At 37.6% G+C, this 20,371-nt stretch overlaps 1 protein-coding gene across 3 annotated transcripts in view; it reads right to left on the bottom strand.

Annotated features, from left to right (window-relative positions):
* The window catches only part of PRKD3 (protein kinase D3), a 110,000-nt gene that overhangs the window by 56,435 nt on the left and 33,194 nt on the right, over positions 1-20,371 (bottom strand). For all 3 annotated transcript variants that reach the window (XM_043988455.1, XM_043988454.1, XM_043988453.1), the window contains exons 3-4: positions 12,177-12,315; positions 11,410-11,541 (exon numbers count right to left, since the gene is read on the bottom strand). In XM_043988455.1, the coding sequence (XP_043844390.1) occupies positions 11,410-11,541; positions 12,177-12,315 (271 nt within the window). The remainder of the gene's footprint in view (positions 1-11,409; positions 11,542-12,176; positions 12,316-20,371) is intronic.

Raw genomic sequence — 20,371 nt, 5'->3', positions numbered from 1 at the left:
AGGGCAGCTGATAAAAGGGAGGGCAGATTGAGGGAGGCAGTGGTCAGAAGCAAAACTCTGGTGAAGAGGAATAGGGTGAAAAAAGAAAAAAAGAGTACAAAGGAGAAAAGAGGATGGAGGGAAATAACAGTAATCTTTGGTTTTTTGGGGGGGTTTTTTTGGTTTTTTAGTGAGGCAATTGGGGTTAAGTGACTTGCCCAGGGTCACACAGCTAGTAAGTGTTAAGTGTCTGAGGCCAGATTTGAACTCAGGTACTCTTGACTCCAGGGCCGGTGCTCTATCCACTGCGCCACCTAGCTGCCCCATAAACAGTAATCTTAACTGTGATTGTGAATGGGATGAACTCTCCCATAAAACTGAAGTGAATAGCAGAGTGGATCAAAAATCAGAATCCTACAATATGTTGTTTACAAGAAACATAGCTGAAGCAGAGAGATACACACAGAGTGAAGGTAAAAGGTTGGAGCAGAATATATTATGCTTCAGCTGAAGTAAAAAAAAAAAGCAGGGGTAGCAATCCTCTCAGACAAAGCAAAAGCAAAAGTAGATCTATTTAAAAGAGATAAGGAAGGAAACTACATCTTGTTAAAAGGTATGATAAAGAAGTAATATCAATACTAAATATGTATGCACCAAGTGGTATAGCATCCAAATTCTTAGAGAGTTAAATGAGTTACAATAGTATAGCAAAACTATACTATTGGGAGATCTGAACCTTCCCCTCTCAGACCTGGATAAAGCCAATTACAAAATAAATAAGGAAGAAGTTAAAGAGGTGAATAGAATGTTAGAAAAGTTACATATGATAGATGTCTGGAGAAAATTGAATGGGGATAGAAAGGAATATACCTTTTTCTCAGCAGTACATGGCACATACTCAAAAACTGACCATGTATTAGGGCACAAAAACTTCATGGTCAAATGTAGAAAGGCAGAAATAGTAAATGCATCCTTCTCAGATCATGATGCAATAAAAATTACATGTAATAAAGAGCCTTGGAAAGGTAGACTGAAAATTAATTGGAAACAAAATAATCTCATTCTAAAGAATGAGTGGGTCAAACAATAAATCATAGAAACAATCAATAAATTTATCCAAGAGAATGACAATAATGAGACAACATACCCAAATCTATGGGATTCAGCCAAAGCAGTGCTTAGGGGATATTTTATATCTCTAAATGCTTACATGAATAAAAAAGAAAAAAAGTAGATCAATGAATTGGGCATGCAACTAAAAAAGGAAGAAAAAGAACAAATTAAAAATCCCAAATTAAATACTAAATTAGAAATCCTGAAAATCAAAGGAGAAATTAATAAAATTGAAAGCCAGAAAACTATAGAATTAATCAATAAAACTAAGAGCTGGTTTTATGAAAAAAATCAGTAAAAAAGATAAACCTTTGGTTTATTTGATTAAAAAGAAAGAAGAACAAATTACCAGTATCAAAAATGAAATGGGTGAATTCACCACCAATGAAGTGGAAATTAAAGCAATAATTAGGAGCTATTTTGCCCAACTATATGCTAATAAATTTGACAATCTACATGAAATGGATAAATATCTACAAAAATACAAATTTCCCAGGTTAACTGAAGAGGAAATAAAATCCTTAAATAAGCCCATTTTATAAAAAAGAAATTGAAAAGGCCATCCATGAACTCCCTAAGAAAAAAATCTCCAGGGCCAAATGGGTTTACAAGTAAATTCTACCAAACCTTTAAAGAACAATTAATTTCAATACTATATAAACTGTTTGGAAAAATAGGTGAAGGAGGAGTTCTACCAAATTCCTTTTAGGACACAAATATGGTATTGATACCTAAACCAGGCAGAGCCAATACAGAGAAAGAAAATTATATGCCAATTTCCCTAGTAAATGTCAATGCAAAAATCTTGAATAAAATATTAGCAAGGAGATTACAGCAATTCATCACTAGAATATTACACTATGACCAGGTGGGATTTATACCAGAAATGCAAGGCTGGGTCAACATTAGGAAAGCTATCAACATAATCAACCACATCAATAACCAAAACTAACCAAAATCATAAGATTATCTCAATACATGCAGAGAAAGTATATGACAAAATACAACACTCATTCCTATTAAAAATACTAGAGAAAAAAAACAAAACACCAGAAAGCATAGGAATGGGTGGAGCTTTCCTCAAAACAATAAGCGGTATCTACCTAAAACTATCAGCAAACATTATATGTAATGGGGATAAGTTAGAGGCAATCCCAATAAGAACAGAGGTGAAACAGGGATGTCCATTGTCACCTCTATTATTTAATACTGTACTAGAAATGTTAGCTTTAGCAATAAGAGAAGAAAAAGGAATTAAAGAAATTAGAATAGACAAGGAGGAAACAAAGTGGCAGGATATAAAATTAACCCACATAAATCACCAGCATTTCTATACATGACCAACAAAGCTCAGCAGCAAAATATAGAAAGAAAAATTCCATTTAAAGTAACTATAGGGGCAGCTAAGTGGTGCAGTGGATAGAGCACCCAGCCCTGGAGCCAGGAGGACCTGAGTTCAAATCTAGCCTCAGACACTTGACACTTACCAGCTGTGTGACCCTGGGCAAGTCACTTAACCCCAACTGACACACACAAGCTAAAGTAACTGTAGACAACATAAAATACTTCAGAGTCTATCTACCAAGACAAAACCAGGAATTCTAGGAATACAATTACAAAACATTTTTCACACAAATAAAATCAGATCTAAATAATTGGAAAAATATCAATTGCTCATGGATAGGTCAAGCTAACTTAATAAATATCATAATTCTACCTAAATTAATTTACTTATTCAGTGCCATACCAAGTAGACTACCTAAAAATTATTTTAGTTAGAAAAAATAATACCAAAATTCATCTGAAAGAATAAAAAGTCAAAAATACCAAGGGAACTAATGAAAAAAATGCACAGGAAGATGGGCTAGCTGTACCAAATCTGAAGCTTTACTATAAAGTGGCAGTCATCAAAACTATTTAGTATTGGCTAAGAAATAGAGTGGTGGGTCAATGGAATAGGTAAGGCATAAGAGAGACGGTAGTAAATGACTATAGTAATTAACTGTTTGATAAACCCAAAGACTCCAGCTTCTGGGACAGGAACTCAGTATTTGACAAAAACTGCTAGGAAAACTGGAAGATAATATGGCAGAAACTAGGTATAGACCAACATCTTACACCGTATACCAAAATAAGGTCAAAATGAGTACATGATTTAGACATAAAGAGTGATAAAGGTAAATTAGGAGAGAAAGGAATAGTTAACCTCTCAGATCTATGGAAAGGAAAACAATGTATGTCCAAACAAGAGATAGAGAATATTATAAAATGCAAGATGGATGCTGTTGATTAAATTAAAAAGGTTTTGTACAAACAGAAGTAATGCAGCCAAAATTTGAAGGGAGGCAGAAAGCTAGGAAAGAATTTTTATGGCCAGTATTTCTGATAAAGGCCTCATTTCTAAAATATAGAGGGAGGGGGCAGCTAGGTGGCACAGTGGATAAAGCACCAGCCCTGGATTCAGGAGGACCTGAGTTCAAATCCGGCCTCAGACACTTGACACTTACTAGTTGTGTGACCTGGGCAAGTCACTTAACCCTCACTGCCCCACAAAATATATATAGGAAACTAAATCAAATTTATAAGAATGTAAGTCATTCCCCAATTGAGAAAAGGTCAAAGGATATGAATAAGCAGTTTTCAGATGAAGAAATCAAAGCTATCTATTGCCATATGAAAAAATGCTCTAAATCACTATTGATAAGAGAAATGCAAATTAAAACTCTGAGGTACCACCTCATATCTATCAGATTGGCTAATATGACAAAAAAGGAAAATAATAAATGTTGGAGAAGCTGTGGAAAAATTGGAACACTAATGCATTGTTGGTGGAGCTGTGAACTGATCCAACCATTCTGGAGAGCAATTTGGAACTATGCCCAAAGGGCTATATGGGATTGTTCATACCTCCAAGTATACCACTACTAGGTCTGTATCCCAAAGAGATCATAAAAGAGGGAAAAGGACCCACATGTACAAAAATATTTATAGCAGCTCTTTTCTCTCTTTGTGGTGGCAAAGAATTGGAAATCAAGGGAATGCCCATCAATTGGGGAATAGCTAAACAAGTTGTGGTATATGAATGTAACGGAATACTATTGTGCTGTAAGAAATGATGAGCAGGAGAATTTCAGAGAAACCTGGAAGGACTTACATGAACTGATGCTGAGTGAGAGGAACAGAACCAGGAAAACATCATACGCAGAAATAGCAACATTGTGTGATGATGATCAACTCTGATAGACTTGGCTCTCCTCAGCAGGGCAATGATCCAAAACAATTTGAAAGAACTCATGATAGAAAATGTTCTCCACGTACAGAAAAAAGAATTGTGGATTCTGAATGAAGATTGACCCATACTGTTTCTACTTTTGGGCTGTTTTTTTCCCTTCTCTTTTGAGGTTTTTCCCTTGTGCTCTGATTCTTCTTTCACAATATGACTAATACAGAAATATATTTAATGTGATTGTACATATATAAGTTATATCAGATTGCTTTCCATCTTGGGGAGGGGGGAGGGAAGGAGAAAAATTTGGAACTAAAAATCTTATGAAAACAAATGTTGAAAACTATCTTTACATGTAACTGGAAAATAATAAAATACTTTTATAAAATATTAATAAATAATAATAACTTGCAAGATAGTAGTTTCATTTGAAGGATGAAGCTGGAAACCAGATTACAGAGAGTTAGGAAGAGAGTGAAGGGAAAGGAAGTGGAGATATTGACTATGGATACCCTTCTGAACCATCTGAAATTTCTTACTTTTGTTTTATTATTTCTGAGGGTCACATAGAATTTATTGGATTTCTTTTTCTTTCATCAGAGATTTAAAAGTATCCATTCTTCACTGTATGGTATTTATTCATTTTCTAGACTGATCATTTTTCCTACTTCATGCATTTCAATTCTGGTTAAGTTCAGTGTGGGTTGGACTCATACACTAATTTATCTCTTGGTTTGATTGCCATCTTTGCCTTTTCTCCTATCCTGTTAGCACCATGCTCCCTCATCCATTGGTACCCATTTTATCTTATATAGATCAATAAGTAGGACAAGGTGAATTCAGTGATTTCCCAATATCAGGAGGGGAATCAGGATTCTATCTGGGTTCCTATCCCATGGGAACATTGAAGAAAGATGATCTCAGCTGGGTTTGTGTCCTGCCCCTCCCTTTTCATTTAGTAAAGAACTCCTGGCCCTGATAACCACTTTTATATTAAATGTCTCCCTACCAATGTATCCTCCCCAAAGATGTTCATTTTCTCTACTTCAGGGGCTAAGTACATTTGAAATTCCACCCTAACCCTCACCCAGTTATAGCTATGGGGATGGTAAAACTGTATCACTTCCAAAAAGCAACACCAAGGAGAAGTGACACAATCAAAGCTTGAAATGCAGGCCCAGCAAAATGGCTACACTGGGAATGGAGCACATTGAGTTTAGCTTGGAAGGGTCGGTTCTATCATGCAGTCTTCTGTTATCTTTTTACCAGGTAGGAATGATTTCTTTCCTTTATTGCTTGTAATTTTATTATCTTATTTGGTTCATGTTGTTTTGAAGTGGTAGTGATGGTAGGGTATAGCAAAACCTTTCACACTGACATTTTGTTAAAAGTCTTCAATGAGCATGATTTTTTTCTTTCACTCATCTTACTGTATTCTGCTCATCATTTTCTTGGCCAATAAACTATCACAAGAACAGTTTTGGGAAAGGAACAGCAATAAAGGTAATTTTTATATTGTAGGATCAGAAGTTGAATGCCTATGTTAAAATTCTATATATCATTTTTTAACATCCATTCACTCCAAAAAGTTAATTTTACATAATTTTCACATAGTCAGTATAGGTACTTAATTGTTCACAGAAATTATATTCTCGCTCATTCTAGAAAACTGCCATTTATATTTGTAATTAACTATCCCCTGAATGCCACACCTATCTCGTGTACTTACTCATGCTTGCTCACCTTAGTTTTTTTCTTCCATCTTTCTCCATCATTTCCACAACATCCTCGTTTGGCCTCTATGCCTCCAGCAATAATGAGCAGAAATTACAGTCAAGTAGTTTCAGTACAACATTAAGAAAGAACTTTTGAACAACTAGATCTGAGCCATTTGAAAAATTGAACCTGTGGTGACTGGGCCCTTTCAAGCACAATGGAGACAACTCTTCAGGATGCTGCAGAAGGAATTCTTTAAACAGGGTGTATGAAAGATTAGTGCAAGTGACAGCCACCTGATGGGACTTCAGGAAGATACTCTGAGATAGCTCTCATGATCTGCCTTAGTCTCTTCTCTAGGCTAAACATCCAAATGCCTTTAAATAGCCTTCAGATCCTCAAATATTATGGATTCACTCTTATTCACTATCCTAGTGACTCTCCTCTGGATGCCCTCTAAGGTCAAAGCCTCTTAAACTGTAGGTCATGACCCCATATGGGGTTGCAAAACTGAATGCAGGGGGGTTGCGAAAAGTCTGACAACACTAAAAGGTTATGTATGCCAATTTTATATACCTATATACCCAGGGTCACATAAAAATTTCTTGGATGAAAAGGGGTCACGAGTGGAAAAGATTTAAGAAGTCCTGCCCTAGGTGATTAAAAACACAGGTTTAAAGCCAAAAGGAACCTCAGAGGTTACTTTGTCCAAACCCCCCATTTTACAGATTAGAAAACTGAGGCCCAGAAAAGTTAAGTGTCCACGGTCACACACAGAGAAAGCAATGAAGGGGGCTTGAACTTGGATTCTTTGACTTTAGAGCCAGCATCCTTCCTACTAAACCAAGCTGCTCCTTATCAACGTCTTTCTTAAACCTTTTGGTGGCCAGAATTACCTCCTCAAATACCACCTTCTTCAAGTAGCCTTACGAGTGCCCCCCATTTTTGCACATACACACACATATTTAAACACATATACAAACATATATGTATATACTACATACACATACATGATGTAAATGCATCTTCAAATATTTCTAGTATACACACACCCCCTTCTCTCCTCTGACTGCTGCCCTGGTGCAAGCCTTGCTCACCTCATGCTGAGATAACCGCAATGCCCCTGTTCATTCATCTCCTGCCAAATCTTTCCCAACTCCAGTCAATCCTTCAGGCAGCTGTCAAAGCCATCTCCCTAAGGTGCAGGTCTGACCCCGCATAGCTCTTGCCCCCTCATGGTCCCATCCCACAAATTCCAACAGATCTCTATTATCTCTGTGTGTGTTAGACTGGGAAGGTAAGGGCCATTTCTTTGTTTCCCAGTGCTTAGCAAAGGCCCTAGCACATAGCAAGCATTTAATAAATCCTTCAGTTGACTTTGCAATTCTAATATCCTCTTGGATGGACAGATGGACGGATGGACGGATGGACGGATGGAAGGATGGATGGACGGATGGACGGAAGGAAGGAAGGAAGGAAGGAAGGAAGGAAGGAAGGAAGGAAGGAAGGAAGGAAGGAAGGAAGGAAGGAAGGAAGGAAGGAAGGATGGACATTGTTGTTCCTTTTTTCCATCTTCTTCCTTACTTTTGTAAAAGGCAGGTGGAAGTGAAGCAATAATTCTCCACATGGAAGAAGCTGCTTCTAGAAAGGTGTGATGGCCTGGTAAGTACCCTGCTTCTCACTGGGGAGCATGTGCAGGTCCTCTGTAGCTGCCTCCAGTCGGCTAAGCATGTGAGGAGGGTACCGGCCCTTAACTGGCTGCAGAGTCAGCAACTGGCCCCATTCAAAAGGCAGGCAGGCAGCCAGAGTAGGAGTTTTCCTCTTTCGTATCTAGCTACGGTTGAGATGAGAGAAAATATTTACTGCTGCCATTATCACCCTCACCCTCACCCTCATCCTCATCCTCATGACATGGTGTTTCCAGGTTTGCAGAGCACTCTACAAATATTATCTTCTTTTACCATCACAACTTTCCTAGGAGGCAGATGCTATTATTATCCTCATTGTTTTTTTTTGGTGAGGCAACTGGGGTCAAGTGACTTGCCCAGGGTCACATAACTAATAAGTGTCAAGTATCTGAGGCCAGAGTTGAACTCAGGTCCTCCTGAAACCAGGGCCGGTGCTCTATCCACTGCGCCACCTAGCTGCCCCTGTTATACTCATTTGACAGATGAGAAAACTGAAGCACCCAAAGGAAAAGTGACTTGCCCAAGGTCACAAGTGCCTTCTGGCTGCACTGCTCTATCCCCTGCACCACTTAGCTGCTTTAGGTACAATGGTATAAAGAGAATGCTTCCCATGTTCTCCATCTTAAGATGTGGCCCATGATTACAGATCACCTCCATTCTTTCCTCTTTTATGGGACGGATGTAGGAGACGGCTGTGACTTTACAAGCTTCAGGTCAAGAAACGGAGCCACAACTCTGAAACTAAAAGCTGGAATCCATTCTGGAGTGGCCACAAGCCAGACAGCGAGGAGTAGAATCCTAAGAAATTTACATAATCTAGTTCAGCAGCCGTAGCAGAGAGAAAGAATCAACCATCAGTCATGCTACATTTGGAAGTGAACTTGGTAGAGCTAATGCTATGTAGGCACCGAATTAAACCTGGGTCCACTGTGCCCAAGGCCTCAGGTGAAATGGAGAAAGAGCATGTCCCCAGGTGCTGGCAAGGTTGGAGGGGGGTAGGAGGGTAGTTCAAGGTGACAGTGTTAAGAGAGAAATCATTACCACCCTTCAGGGTTACCCTTAGAACTCCATGGGGGGGGAGGGGGGAGGAGGCAGTCACAAGCCTTGTTCTGTTAGAATGAGACTAGGACACTGTTACACTCATGCCAAACTATACTACTACACATGTCCTAGACATTTTTATTGCTTGAGGCTCTAAAAACCATTAAGTTTCTTCAGTTCCTCCTGAGTCAACTCAGTGATTTGTACCCTTAAATGTAAATTTCATTGAACTTTAATGGCCTCAAGAAAGACAGTTCCCAATATCATTCCCACTTATATAATACAGCTTAAATTTCCATAAGCCTAAATTTCAAAACTAATAGGTCTCTTTCTGCTGCCACACAAACATGCAGAAAACAGTTAACTGAGATCACAAAATTACCCAAAACTCAATAAGAACCCAAATGTTTACAGATTTCAGATCTAAAGTTTCATCCATCCTTTATTTTGCAGTGCTTAAACTGAAAACTTAATGGTTATTAATGAATAAAGAATAAATGTATGACAAATATAAAGTAACTTCACCACATCATAATGTTTTTTCCCAATTTTGTCCATAAAGCAAAAATCATAATTGAAATGAGAACAGTAGATGCATTTCCTCCAAAATATATGATGACAATACAAATATCAAATTCTAATTTTTTTACTCTGAACTTTTAAAAGTAAAACAAGCATTTCCACAAAATAGAATAGAAAAAAAGTTTGCACATGAAACTACAAATCTATTATGTAAAACTTTCTTTTCCTTTTAAATATATAATAAAATTATCATGTAACTTTCTCCTTTTTCCCTCCCTGCACCTACGTCCTAGAGATGTCTACCATTAGACACAAATAGGTATACATATAAAACCAAGATTCTAACTTTTGTGTTATATGCAGGCTTGTTGAATGTTAAACACATTCTCATCTAGAATTTTTTTTAAAGAATAAGGAACAGTGGGGGCAGCTAGGTGGTACAGTGGATAAAGCACCAGCCCTGGATTCAGGAGGACCTGAGTTCAAATTTGGCCTCAGACACTTGACACTTACTAGTTGTATGAACCTGGGCAAGTCACTTAACCCTCACTGCCCTGCAAAAAAAAAAATTTAAAAAGGAAAAAAAAGAGTAAGGAGCATTTATCTAAATTTCCTACTCAGCATCAGAAAGGCAAAAGATTTGTTTTGCAAGGGAAGACTGTATGTAACCTATGGCCAGTGCTCTCCAAGACTCTGGCCTCATGAGGGATCAGGTATAATCTTGAGGCTGACCCCAAGAAGGCTATTTCTCTAATCGGCTCATTACCTCCCATTTGGCAATACTCCAAGATAAACTCCTAATAAACTTAAGCCAGATTTTATGCTTAGGTTCCTCCAAACACGGATTAAAAAGGGGCTCTAGGACCTAGACAAGTACTCAAGGTACAATATGAGTATCAAGTATAGGGCAGCCTTTATTCTATCCTATGGAAAATGTAAAAGATTATTTATCGATAAAATATTCACAGAAGCCCATAAAGAGATACAGAAATACAGGGCGTCTCACATGTCTTAGTGTAATTTTAAATTTTAATAACTTAAAATTGCATCAAAACTGGGATACTCAGTATAGAAAGGATTCAAGCAGTCTATCAGCTCACCCCCAAAGAGGAGTTGCTAATAGAGCCAATAAGCTACTATTTAAATGACATTCCTTTCTTCTTCAAGGTCACACAGATCTCCCTTTAGACTCACAGTGCCACCTTGTAGTTTCAACCCTCTTGCTCCCCAAAGGTAAATATCCTCTAGGAGCTGCTGAACAGTCAAGGCCCTTTTCCATCACAGTTGTGCCGTCTGAATTGATGTTGCTCTCCAAAAAGGATTCTGCACAGGGACTAGGTGAAATATCCCCTACTCTCTCTGAGGAGAACATCATATAAAAAATGTTCTCTCTACATATGGTACAGCAGCCAAACTTGAAACATAAACCACCCATGAGACAATTCCCCAAGCTGGCATTCTCCTTTGGGCTGAGCAGTCTCTCATGTGTCAGCTTCTGCTTCGAGTTTCCAAAAGAATTCTCTCAATGCCCTGATTGCTACTGTCTGTTAAGAAGGAAAGAGCTACTTACTCTCTAATCTCAAGATCTCTCCTCTCAGGCTGTGTGTGTATAAGTTCATGTTTACCAGAGCCATAAGTTTCTCACTCAAGTTACCATCAACTGCTCCTGGGGTTAAGAAGAAGAAATGTCTTTTCTCTCTATCCTTGAGCACCAGGAAAGAAGGAAAGGGAGAGCAAAGGAAGTCCTGAAGAGAGCAAGAGAGACTAAGACTAAACACTTTGCTTATTTAGAATACAAGGAAGTACAGCTGAGTCTTAGTCAGCAAATCATGGGAAGCTAAGCTCAGCCTCTGAAATCCAATCAGTCCTAAACTATTGAACCAATACACATTCTGACAATTCAGGGGGAAATGCCCCTTAGATGTCTCTAAACCAAGTTCATGTTCTGAAATCTCATCAGACTGATTTAGGGGAACATCTTAAATTTATCAGTGACTCCTCTGAATATCCATCCATTGCTCGCTCGCGCGTTCGCGCTCTCTCTCTCTCTCTCTCTCTCTCTCACACACACACACACACACACACTCACTCTGCTATTGAATAACAAGATACTGGAATCCGTACCTTCACACTTTAATCCTTGGCGCACCAATCCCCACAGCATCTCGCCACAATAGTCACAAAAAGTAGGGGCTTTGTAAGAATGCACATAAAGTGCGTGTGGACGGATCTGGAAATCTTCTACTGTAGCCAAAGCTTTTAAAAGAAAAGTATTACAATAAGTCCTATTAATTAACATGAGGCAATCAAGTTTTATTTATATAAAAGATAGTAATGAGCCAACTGTTTTGAAACATTTCATCTGACCATGAAAAATAAATTCTTCTTGGCTTTTGTTTGCCTTTTAAAACAGAGCAGCACAAAATCTTAGAAACTACAAACAGAGTAATTTTTCTACGTGTATCATTTTGTCTTTTTCTTCCTCTCTTTTGCCTGCACAACAATTCTATTCTATGGAACCAAAGGGGCATAGTATCTGGACTGCTGCGGGGTTGGCCTCTGTGGTCAGTAGACAACAGGAGATCCCCTTTCAGACCAAGGGCCAAACCTTTCAGCTTGTCCCTTTGTACTCAAGGTTTGTGGTGACTTCCTCATCTGTGATCAGATCCACCCTAATCTTCCATCTCCACATGGCAGGGAACTATTAAAGACTTACCTACCTGGAAGTACAAATCACATGGAAAGAATGTCATCCACTGCAGGACCAAAACCAAAGTACAATATGAGTATCAAGTATAGGGCAACCTATACCTACCACAGAAGATGTGGGTCCTTAATTAAGTCTTATTTGAAGATGAAATGGAAACAAGATAACAAGCCTTTTCACTTACCTGACAAAACAACTTCTACAAGATCTCCTTCGTGTATCTCTTCTGCAGAGGTAATCAGCTGCAAAATATTTTCTGAATTCAGGTCATGGCGAAAGAGAAGAATTTTGTCATACATGCCAAAGAAGCCACATTCTGGGAACTGTAAGAAAAATAATTCTGTGTCACTATATCTTCAGCTTTCTTAGATAGGAAAAAAAGAGCATTTTAGGTTTTATATTGCTGCAGCATTACATTCTATTTGCCATTAGCTATATCAAATCCTAAAATGTCAACTGTGAATTCCACTGTACTGACTTTAAAAAGTACAAAACCAGATTTTTAATAATGGGACAAATTACATTGACAACAATTACTTCCTTTGAAAAATCAGTATATTTTACATTTTCATTCCAAGTTTAAAAAAACAAAACAAAAATATTTGGTGATATTTAGATATTTTTAAATAACAGTACAAGGGGCAGCTAGGCGGTACAGTGGATAAAGCACCAGCCCTGGATTCAGGAGGACCTGAGTTCAAATCTGGCCTCAGACACGTGACACTTACTAGCTGTGTGACCCTGGGCAAGTCACTTAACCCCCATTGCCCCGCAAAAAAAAAAACGAAAATAAAAAAATAAAAATACTTAAGAATATAAAGTTGTAATGTTATTTAAAGACAATATCTGAAAGATGCTATTAGATATCAGAAGGCCAAAAGTTCTACCTCATTGTCTTGCTGTGGTGTAGAAGGTGAGTTCTCAAAGGCTATTCTAGTAGAATCCTAACTGGCAGAATGAACATATGAACATGCTAAGAAGGTAACAAGTTATAATGGTCTTGGACAGTATGCTGGCCACTGGGCGATTTCTTCGGCCATGGCAAAAAAAAAAAAAACAAAAAAAACAAAAAAGGGGGGGATGACAAAAATGACAAAACATGCTTCAGCCCAGTGCAAGAAATCTTCTTCTTCTATAGTGATGGTAACAGAGAATCAAAAAAGGGGGGAAGGGGGCAAAAGGTGCTAAGAATTATACACTTTACAGAGCACCTATGAACATTATCAGCTATTTGTTCTCTACATATGAGATTCTAATCTATTGACTGAGTAAAAGAACTCAATCATATCATTCTTGAAATTCATGTTATAGCTATAAAAGAAACCAGAAAACAAAAGTAAGTTTCAATTAAATGGAAAGATGGCTCAGAATTAGTTTTATAATGTCTCCTAAAGCAACAATAAAAAATCATTCCATGAAGCTCTTAGGCATCTTGTTCTGCACTGCATTCATTAAAAGACCATCACAAAGATAATGACACCTTATGTTATATGGACATATCTATCCTAATATATTCTCATGCTAGATGGCTGTAATACAAAGGTAGACACCTTGTTAGTTCTATTACATGTTACAGCCTGCTCAATCCAACATAGGTCTTTCCATGCCCCTTCTATGATGCTCATCTTTAGTTCTCTGGAAACAGTGGTGTTCTAAACAGGAAAACCTGTAAAAATAACTTTATTGAAAAGACAGGTAATTGCTGTTATAGGAAGCTTGGAGCCAATAAACGTACTTGGCATGTTCCCCAAAGCATTCCAGTCCACTCTCCTTTTCAACTCTGGTTCCCTAGCTCAATACCAACTATGTATGGTCTATCCCAAATTTAAATAATAAAACAAGATCTAAAGAGTATCTATATATTCAAGTGCACACTGAAATCTAGTTACCATAAGCTGTTTAGCCATTCTTCAATCAATGAACACTTAATTTTGTTTCCAGTTCTTTACTAACCCAAAAAAGTGCTGTGATACATATTCTGGTATATATGTACACATTCTTTGTTTTATATGCCTGGCTAGATAATAAGGTAGGTACTCATGATACTCTAGAGCAGATCACATCTTTTACAGTCATGCAACTGACTGAAATATTCAAAAAGTGAAAAATCCCACTCTTTATTGTTTGGTGAATATTAAGACATCTGAGAACACAAAATGTAGCCCTAAAGGCTCATCTCCAACAACGTATCTCTCATACATATGCCAAAACCGTATAAGATGTAACTATTAGAAGGCTAAGGGGTGGGGGAAAAAGAATAAAATATGGATTAAACTCACTAAAAATATAAGGCTGACAAGTTAAGGAAGTGGTGAGCCTAGAGAAATGGCTTGGGAACTACACATAATGGACTAAGGCTCAAGCTGACTTTTGCTAGGGGTAAAAAGGGTTTAGAATTGGGGTTAAGCCTCATCTGTGCATATATCTTGGGCAAACACTGCAGATTAACAAGGAACTGAGGCTAGAAATGAACAGGATTAAGGGCTTAATATTTAATTAATCTTGGAATCCATTTTGGAAAATGCCCGATTTTTTTTTTGTACCCCTCCACTTCCCACCCACCCCCCAGCTTCTGGAAACCACCAGTATATCTCCAGTGATGTTATATGGCTATGATCAAGTGAAACCACAGTTTGCAAAAGACTAAAGCTGCAGAGAGGGTATAAATAGGCTGTAGCATTATCCGTGATGACTGTCACCAAAAGTGACATAAAAGATATCATCAAAGAGATTTACAATGGAGAAAAAGACTGGGAATGATCATAGTGCAAAAACAAGGGATAACAGCTGAACAGACCATAGTAACATGGTACCCATGTTAATATCAAGATATCTAAAAGAAAATCCCAGCATATTCCAATAAAGTGACTCAAGGTGAAATGACATGTATGGGTTAGGATTTTTACTGGCAGAATAAGTGACCATATTGGTGAAGTCACAGATTCATCCAAATATTTGATAAAAATAATCTAACATGAGTAATATTACTAAAAAATATTGTTCCCACAAAAACAAATAAATCTCAGAAATAAAAACAAAAAAAAAATAAATCTAATGAACTACTGAAGTTGTGTGACCAAAGTATATATACACACAATTAATGGATTTTTAAAAATTGAACACACTAGCAAAACATCAAGACATAATAAAATTTTCAATTCTGTTATTTTATACCTTAAAAAAAAATAAAACCCAACTTGATGATCAACTTAGCCTTACATATAACTCATCCTTAGCCTTAAAAATCTAAACTTATATCTTCACTCCAAGAAAAGTAAAAAGTTCAGAAAAATATCAAGGCTATCCATTCATAAACCCAATTTGAAATGTTGTCAAGACTCTGGTGAAGTGATGTTGAAAGGTAAATACATTTTCCAGATTAGCCAATTTTTTTATACCCTGCTTATATTCGAGCATAATTTAAATTACAAAACAACTAGACTATGTAAAGTGGTTTTTCTTAAACTTTATATGGTTGCAAAAAGATGGGAATAAGGTAGATGCCCATCAATTGAGATGGCTACAAATATTTTGGCACATAAATATGAGAGGCTATTACTATTCCATAAGAAATATGAATATGAAAAATTCAGAAACACAGGAATACTTATCTGAACTGATGATCAAGCAGAATGAGAAAAACAATATTCACAATGATGAAAACATAGATGAAAATAACAAATCAAGTAAAGAAGTATTTATTAAGTTCCTACTATATGCCAGGTACTGTACTAAGCAAAGTGGACCAAAAACAAAAACAAAACAAAACAAAACAAAACAAAAAAACAAGCCTTGCCCCAGAGAAGAGTGGGGGAAATGTACCTTTCTCCCTCTTTTGCAGAGGTGAAGAACTATGGCCACAGAAGGAAGCATAATGACATATTCAGTTAATGCTTTAATTTTGCTTAACTTTTTTTACTCTTTCTAGGCTGGAGAGCTGGAATGGCCATATCTAGAAATAAAGGTGATTTATAAAGAAAAGATACCTTTAATTTATTTAATTTTTATTTAATTTAATTTAATTTTTTAATGATAGCTGAACTTGGTAAAATGGAATAAGATGATGTAAGCTGACGGAAAGACAAGAGATCAAATGTTGGCCCAAATATTGAAGGAAACATTGTAGCCAGGACTTAAAAATAACTGAAACTTTAAGAAGCCTTGAAGCCTGGGAATAAAGATAAATGATGGGTTTCAAGGTTAAAGGTATCCTCCCCATCTACACAGGAGCATGAAACTACAATAAGGATACACTTTGGAAAATCCAGATAAAAATACAATGGGTATAGTGTTAATAATAAAGGGGTTATTCAGGATATAATGTTACTAAAGAACAAAATTTAAAGAATTTTACTTCTATAAGAAATAGACTGAAAGGCATATCTCTAACAATGATCAAAGAAGCTATCACTAATATGCATAGAAATACCTAGAATACAGGTGTTTAATAAATTGAGTGGAAATAATAATCATATAAGAGTTGAGACAGCTAGATACACAATAAAGAGAACTGGGCCTGGAGTCAGGAAGAGGAGTTCAAATGTTTGTGGGTCACAAAATCTCAGCTTCCTCAACTGTAAAACGAGGGTGATAATAGCACCTACCTCAATAGGGCTACTGCGAGGATCAAATGAGATAATATTTGTGAAAGTGCTCGTTCTCTCCCCACCCTGTTCACACCTATATAGCACTGTCAGTTTGCAAGCTGCTTTCTTCAAAACAACGAGATGGATATCTCCATAGAATGTTTGGAAGATTCTCATTCAGAATAAGGTTTAATCATTGAATACATCAATAAAGCTTAATTCTACATTCAACTGCTCTACTATTTAACTGCTACTGTTCCTAAAAGGGGTTCATGACAGAAAATATCAGGCTTAATGACAGAAAATATTAGGCTTAACTGGGGTTATATATACTGTACAGTGTGCTTGAATTAAATTCAACAAACTTTTAATAAATGCTTACAGTGGACTACAGTCAAATGGAAAACTCTCTTTAAAAGAAGGCAGATTGATATTGATTGAACACAGACTGAAGCATGCTATTTTTCACTCATTTTTTTCTTTTATTCAAGTTTTCTTATACAAAATTACTAATAGGGTAATGTTTTACATGCACATGTATAACCTATATCTGACTGCTTACTGCCTCAGGGAGGATGGAAGGAAGGAGAGATAGAATTTGGAACTCAAAATGTTAAGTAAAAACGTTTATTAGTATTAAAAGAAAAAGAAGGTGGCAGTCTATATCAGAAAGCAGATGCAGCTGAGATGATTATGGAAAAAATTAATCTAATTTTTTTTAACTTTACCAAGATAAGCTATTGAATTAGGAAACCAGAGGGAAGAAGGACTTTTACTCAAATAGGAAGGGAGAAAAAAGATAAATACTATTAACTGCAGGAAAAACTGATGTTAAGGGGGGAAATGTTCTTTAAAAGGCTTCCCATATAAGCAATTCTCACTAGACTCTTCGTACACCCCTCTGGCCATCTAGTGAAGCCTATGAAGCCTCTTCTCTGAATCATGTTTTTAAATATTTAAAGGATGTGTTAGTCTTCACTTAGAAGTTAGAGAAAATGAGGTCATTTTTCCCTATCAAAATTCACAGACTCCCTGCAGTACCCCAAGGGAATAATACAGGAACCCCTGGATTTGCAGGAGATCACATCACTACATTTGTGTGCTTCTTCCCATTTCATCACAAGACATGCAACAGAGGACCCAAGAAAACTGAAAGAGACGGAGTTAGGTTCTCCAAGCTAAGTGGGAACACTAGGAAGCTCGACTACGGCTGTGCCTCTGCCCCTGCCCGCAGTGTTAGCCTAAGCAGAATGCTTAACAGTGTCTGCAGGTATAATGAACCAGAGATTCTAGAATCACACTCAGAGTGATTAGAAGCTCACTCTATGAAAGACAAACAGGAAGATGGCCTGAAGCAATGGCAGATTCAAGTCTTCAGCCAGATGCAGGGTATAAATTGAATGGAAGAGTGAGTAAAGCCTGACACTACTGGCATCATTTGTTTTCTTTGGCAAACAAAGTAGAGAACAACAGCTCTGGAATCCAATGACCCACGTTCAGATTCCCCCTCTGCCACTGCCTGACCAGCCTCCTGGGCATCACTAGGAGAGTTAATTAACACACTAGCCTTTCATTTCTTATCAATAAAAAGGAAGTGCTGGACTAGATAACCGCTAGGGTTGATTCTAGCTCAAATCTAGGATCTTAGTGCATGAGAGATACAAAATAAAGTACCATGTTAGGCCCAACAGTGAGGGTAAGGGGGCACAAGAACAGATTTGAGGGAAGCCTTCTGGAAGAAGTGACATTTGAATCAGGCTTTTAAAAGCAGGTAGTCATTCCAAAGGTAAAAAGGAAAAGGCAGGAGGTTGCAGGGAGAAGTGTATGCAAAGGACTAAAAATCAGGACGGCGTGTTTCCAGGGGAATGGTTTCATCTGGCTGGAACATAGAGTGGGCTGAGTAGCCCAGGCAGAGCTGGAAAGGTGTGGTCTCCCCAGACTGTGGAGATCTGGAAATCAAGAGAAGCTTAGGGCTAGAAACACATAGAAGAATGAATGAGACTGTCAAGGAAAAGGAAAGCAAGAGGAAGAGGGCTCATCGAAGACTACAGGGCAACATCCATGTTAATCATTCAGAAAGGGCTCGTGCTTAGGACTGGAGGAGGCATTGAACAAGAAAAGAAGAAAACTGAGGGAGTGTGCCCTATGTAAAGCCAAGAGAGCAGAGACTATCCAGGAGGAGGTCATGGGCAGCAGCTAGCAAGGATGAGAGCTAGGAAAAAAGCCACAGGACTGGCAATACTGTTGAAAAAGCAGTTTCAATAATAAGAGGGTCCAAGCCATAATCCAAGGAGCTAAGGAAAAAATAGGGGGTGGGTGAGGAAGTGGCATCAGGTTTAAATTTGCAAAGAAATGGAAGCAAGGATGGTTGGCTGGGATAGGAGAGTCTGGGGTAGGGTTTGTTTTTTTACGATTAGAGAAACCTGAACATTGTTTGCAAGTAAATAGGCGCAAACAGATCACAAAGCTGAAGATGCATGAGAAGGAAGAGTTCTGGGAGCAAACACTGGAAGATATAAGAGGAAATCAAGCTAATAACATAGAGACTAATATTAGCAAAGAGTGCGGATGCCTCTTTTTCAGAGACTAGAGGGAAGGGGGAGAGAGTGGGTAATAATGACAAGATGTTTTGAATGGAATTTCTCAAATAATTTTTTCCAATTTCACACAGTAAGCTGAAACCAGTAAACACATAGAATATTACAGGTTTCACAAGTTAAGTATGGTTTTCCTATGCCAATATTCAAAAACCCAGGGAGGAAAAAAAGAAAAGCATTTTTTCATCAATCAATCAATAAAATATTGATTAAGCGTGTACGATGTACCAGGTACTGTGTTATGCTCTGAGGATAGAAAGAGAAAAATAAAATAGGTTCTACTCTCAAAGAGCTTACATTCTTTTCTATGATTGTGAACCTATTTGAGAAAGGAAATTAACAGTTTATTTTCTCCCTAGGAATTTTGATTGTGTTTCTTTATTAAATTAAAATGAAACAGCAGCAGAAAGTAAGAAAGACTGACTTTAAAGGTCTTAGAAAAGCTTCCTTTTAATACAATGATCCAAAACAAGTCTGAAGGATTTATGATGAAAAATGCTCTCCATCCCCAGAGAAAAAACTGACCAAGTCTGAATACAGATCGAAGCATTTTTTTGGCTTTATTTTTCTCGGGAGGTTTTTTGGGGTCTATGTTTTCTTTTACAACATGACTGACATGGAAATGTTTTGCATGACTATACATGTATAACCTATATCAAATTGCCTTACCTTCTCAATGAGGGGCCAGGGAAGGGAGGAAGGGAATCTGGAACTCAAGATTTTAAAAACAAATGTTAAAAATTGTTTTTACATATAATTGGGGGGAAATAAAATACTAAATAGCAAATTTTTTTGTGTGGGGCAATGGGGGTTAAGTGACTTGCCCAGGGTCACACAGCTAGGAAGTGTCAAGTGTCTGAGGCCGGATTTGAACTCAGGTCCTCCTGACTCCAGGGCCGGTGGCTCTATCCACTGCGCCACCTAGCTGCCCCTAAATAGCAATTTTTGCAGCTAGGTGGCCCAGTAGATCAAGCACCAGCCCTGGAGTCAGGAGGACCTGAGTTCAAATCCGGCCTCAGACACTTGACACTTCCTAGCTGTGTGACCCTGGGCAAGTCACTTAACCACCACTGCCCTGAGAGGAAAAAAAAAAAAAGCCACAACCAAAAGAAAAGCTTCCTTTGGATTTTAACTATGGAGACTGCTCTTCCATCATTTAGACAAGTACATATTGTCAAGGAGAACAAAGCACACAC

The sequence above is a fragment of the Dromiciops gliroides genome, chromosome 2 (genome assembly GCF_019393635.1).
Source record: "Dromiciops gliroides isolate mDroGli1 chromosome 2, mDroGli1.pri, whole genome shotgun sequence".
Lineage (NCBI taxonomy): Eukaryota > Metazoa > Chordata > Mammalia > Microbiotheria > Microbiotheriidae > Dromiciops > Dromiciops gliroides.
The sequence above is the reverse complement of the archived record's forward strand: the minus strand, read 5'-3'. Positions and strand labels throughout refer to the sequence as shown.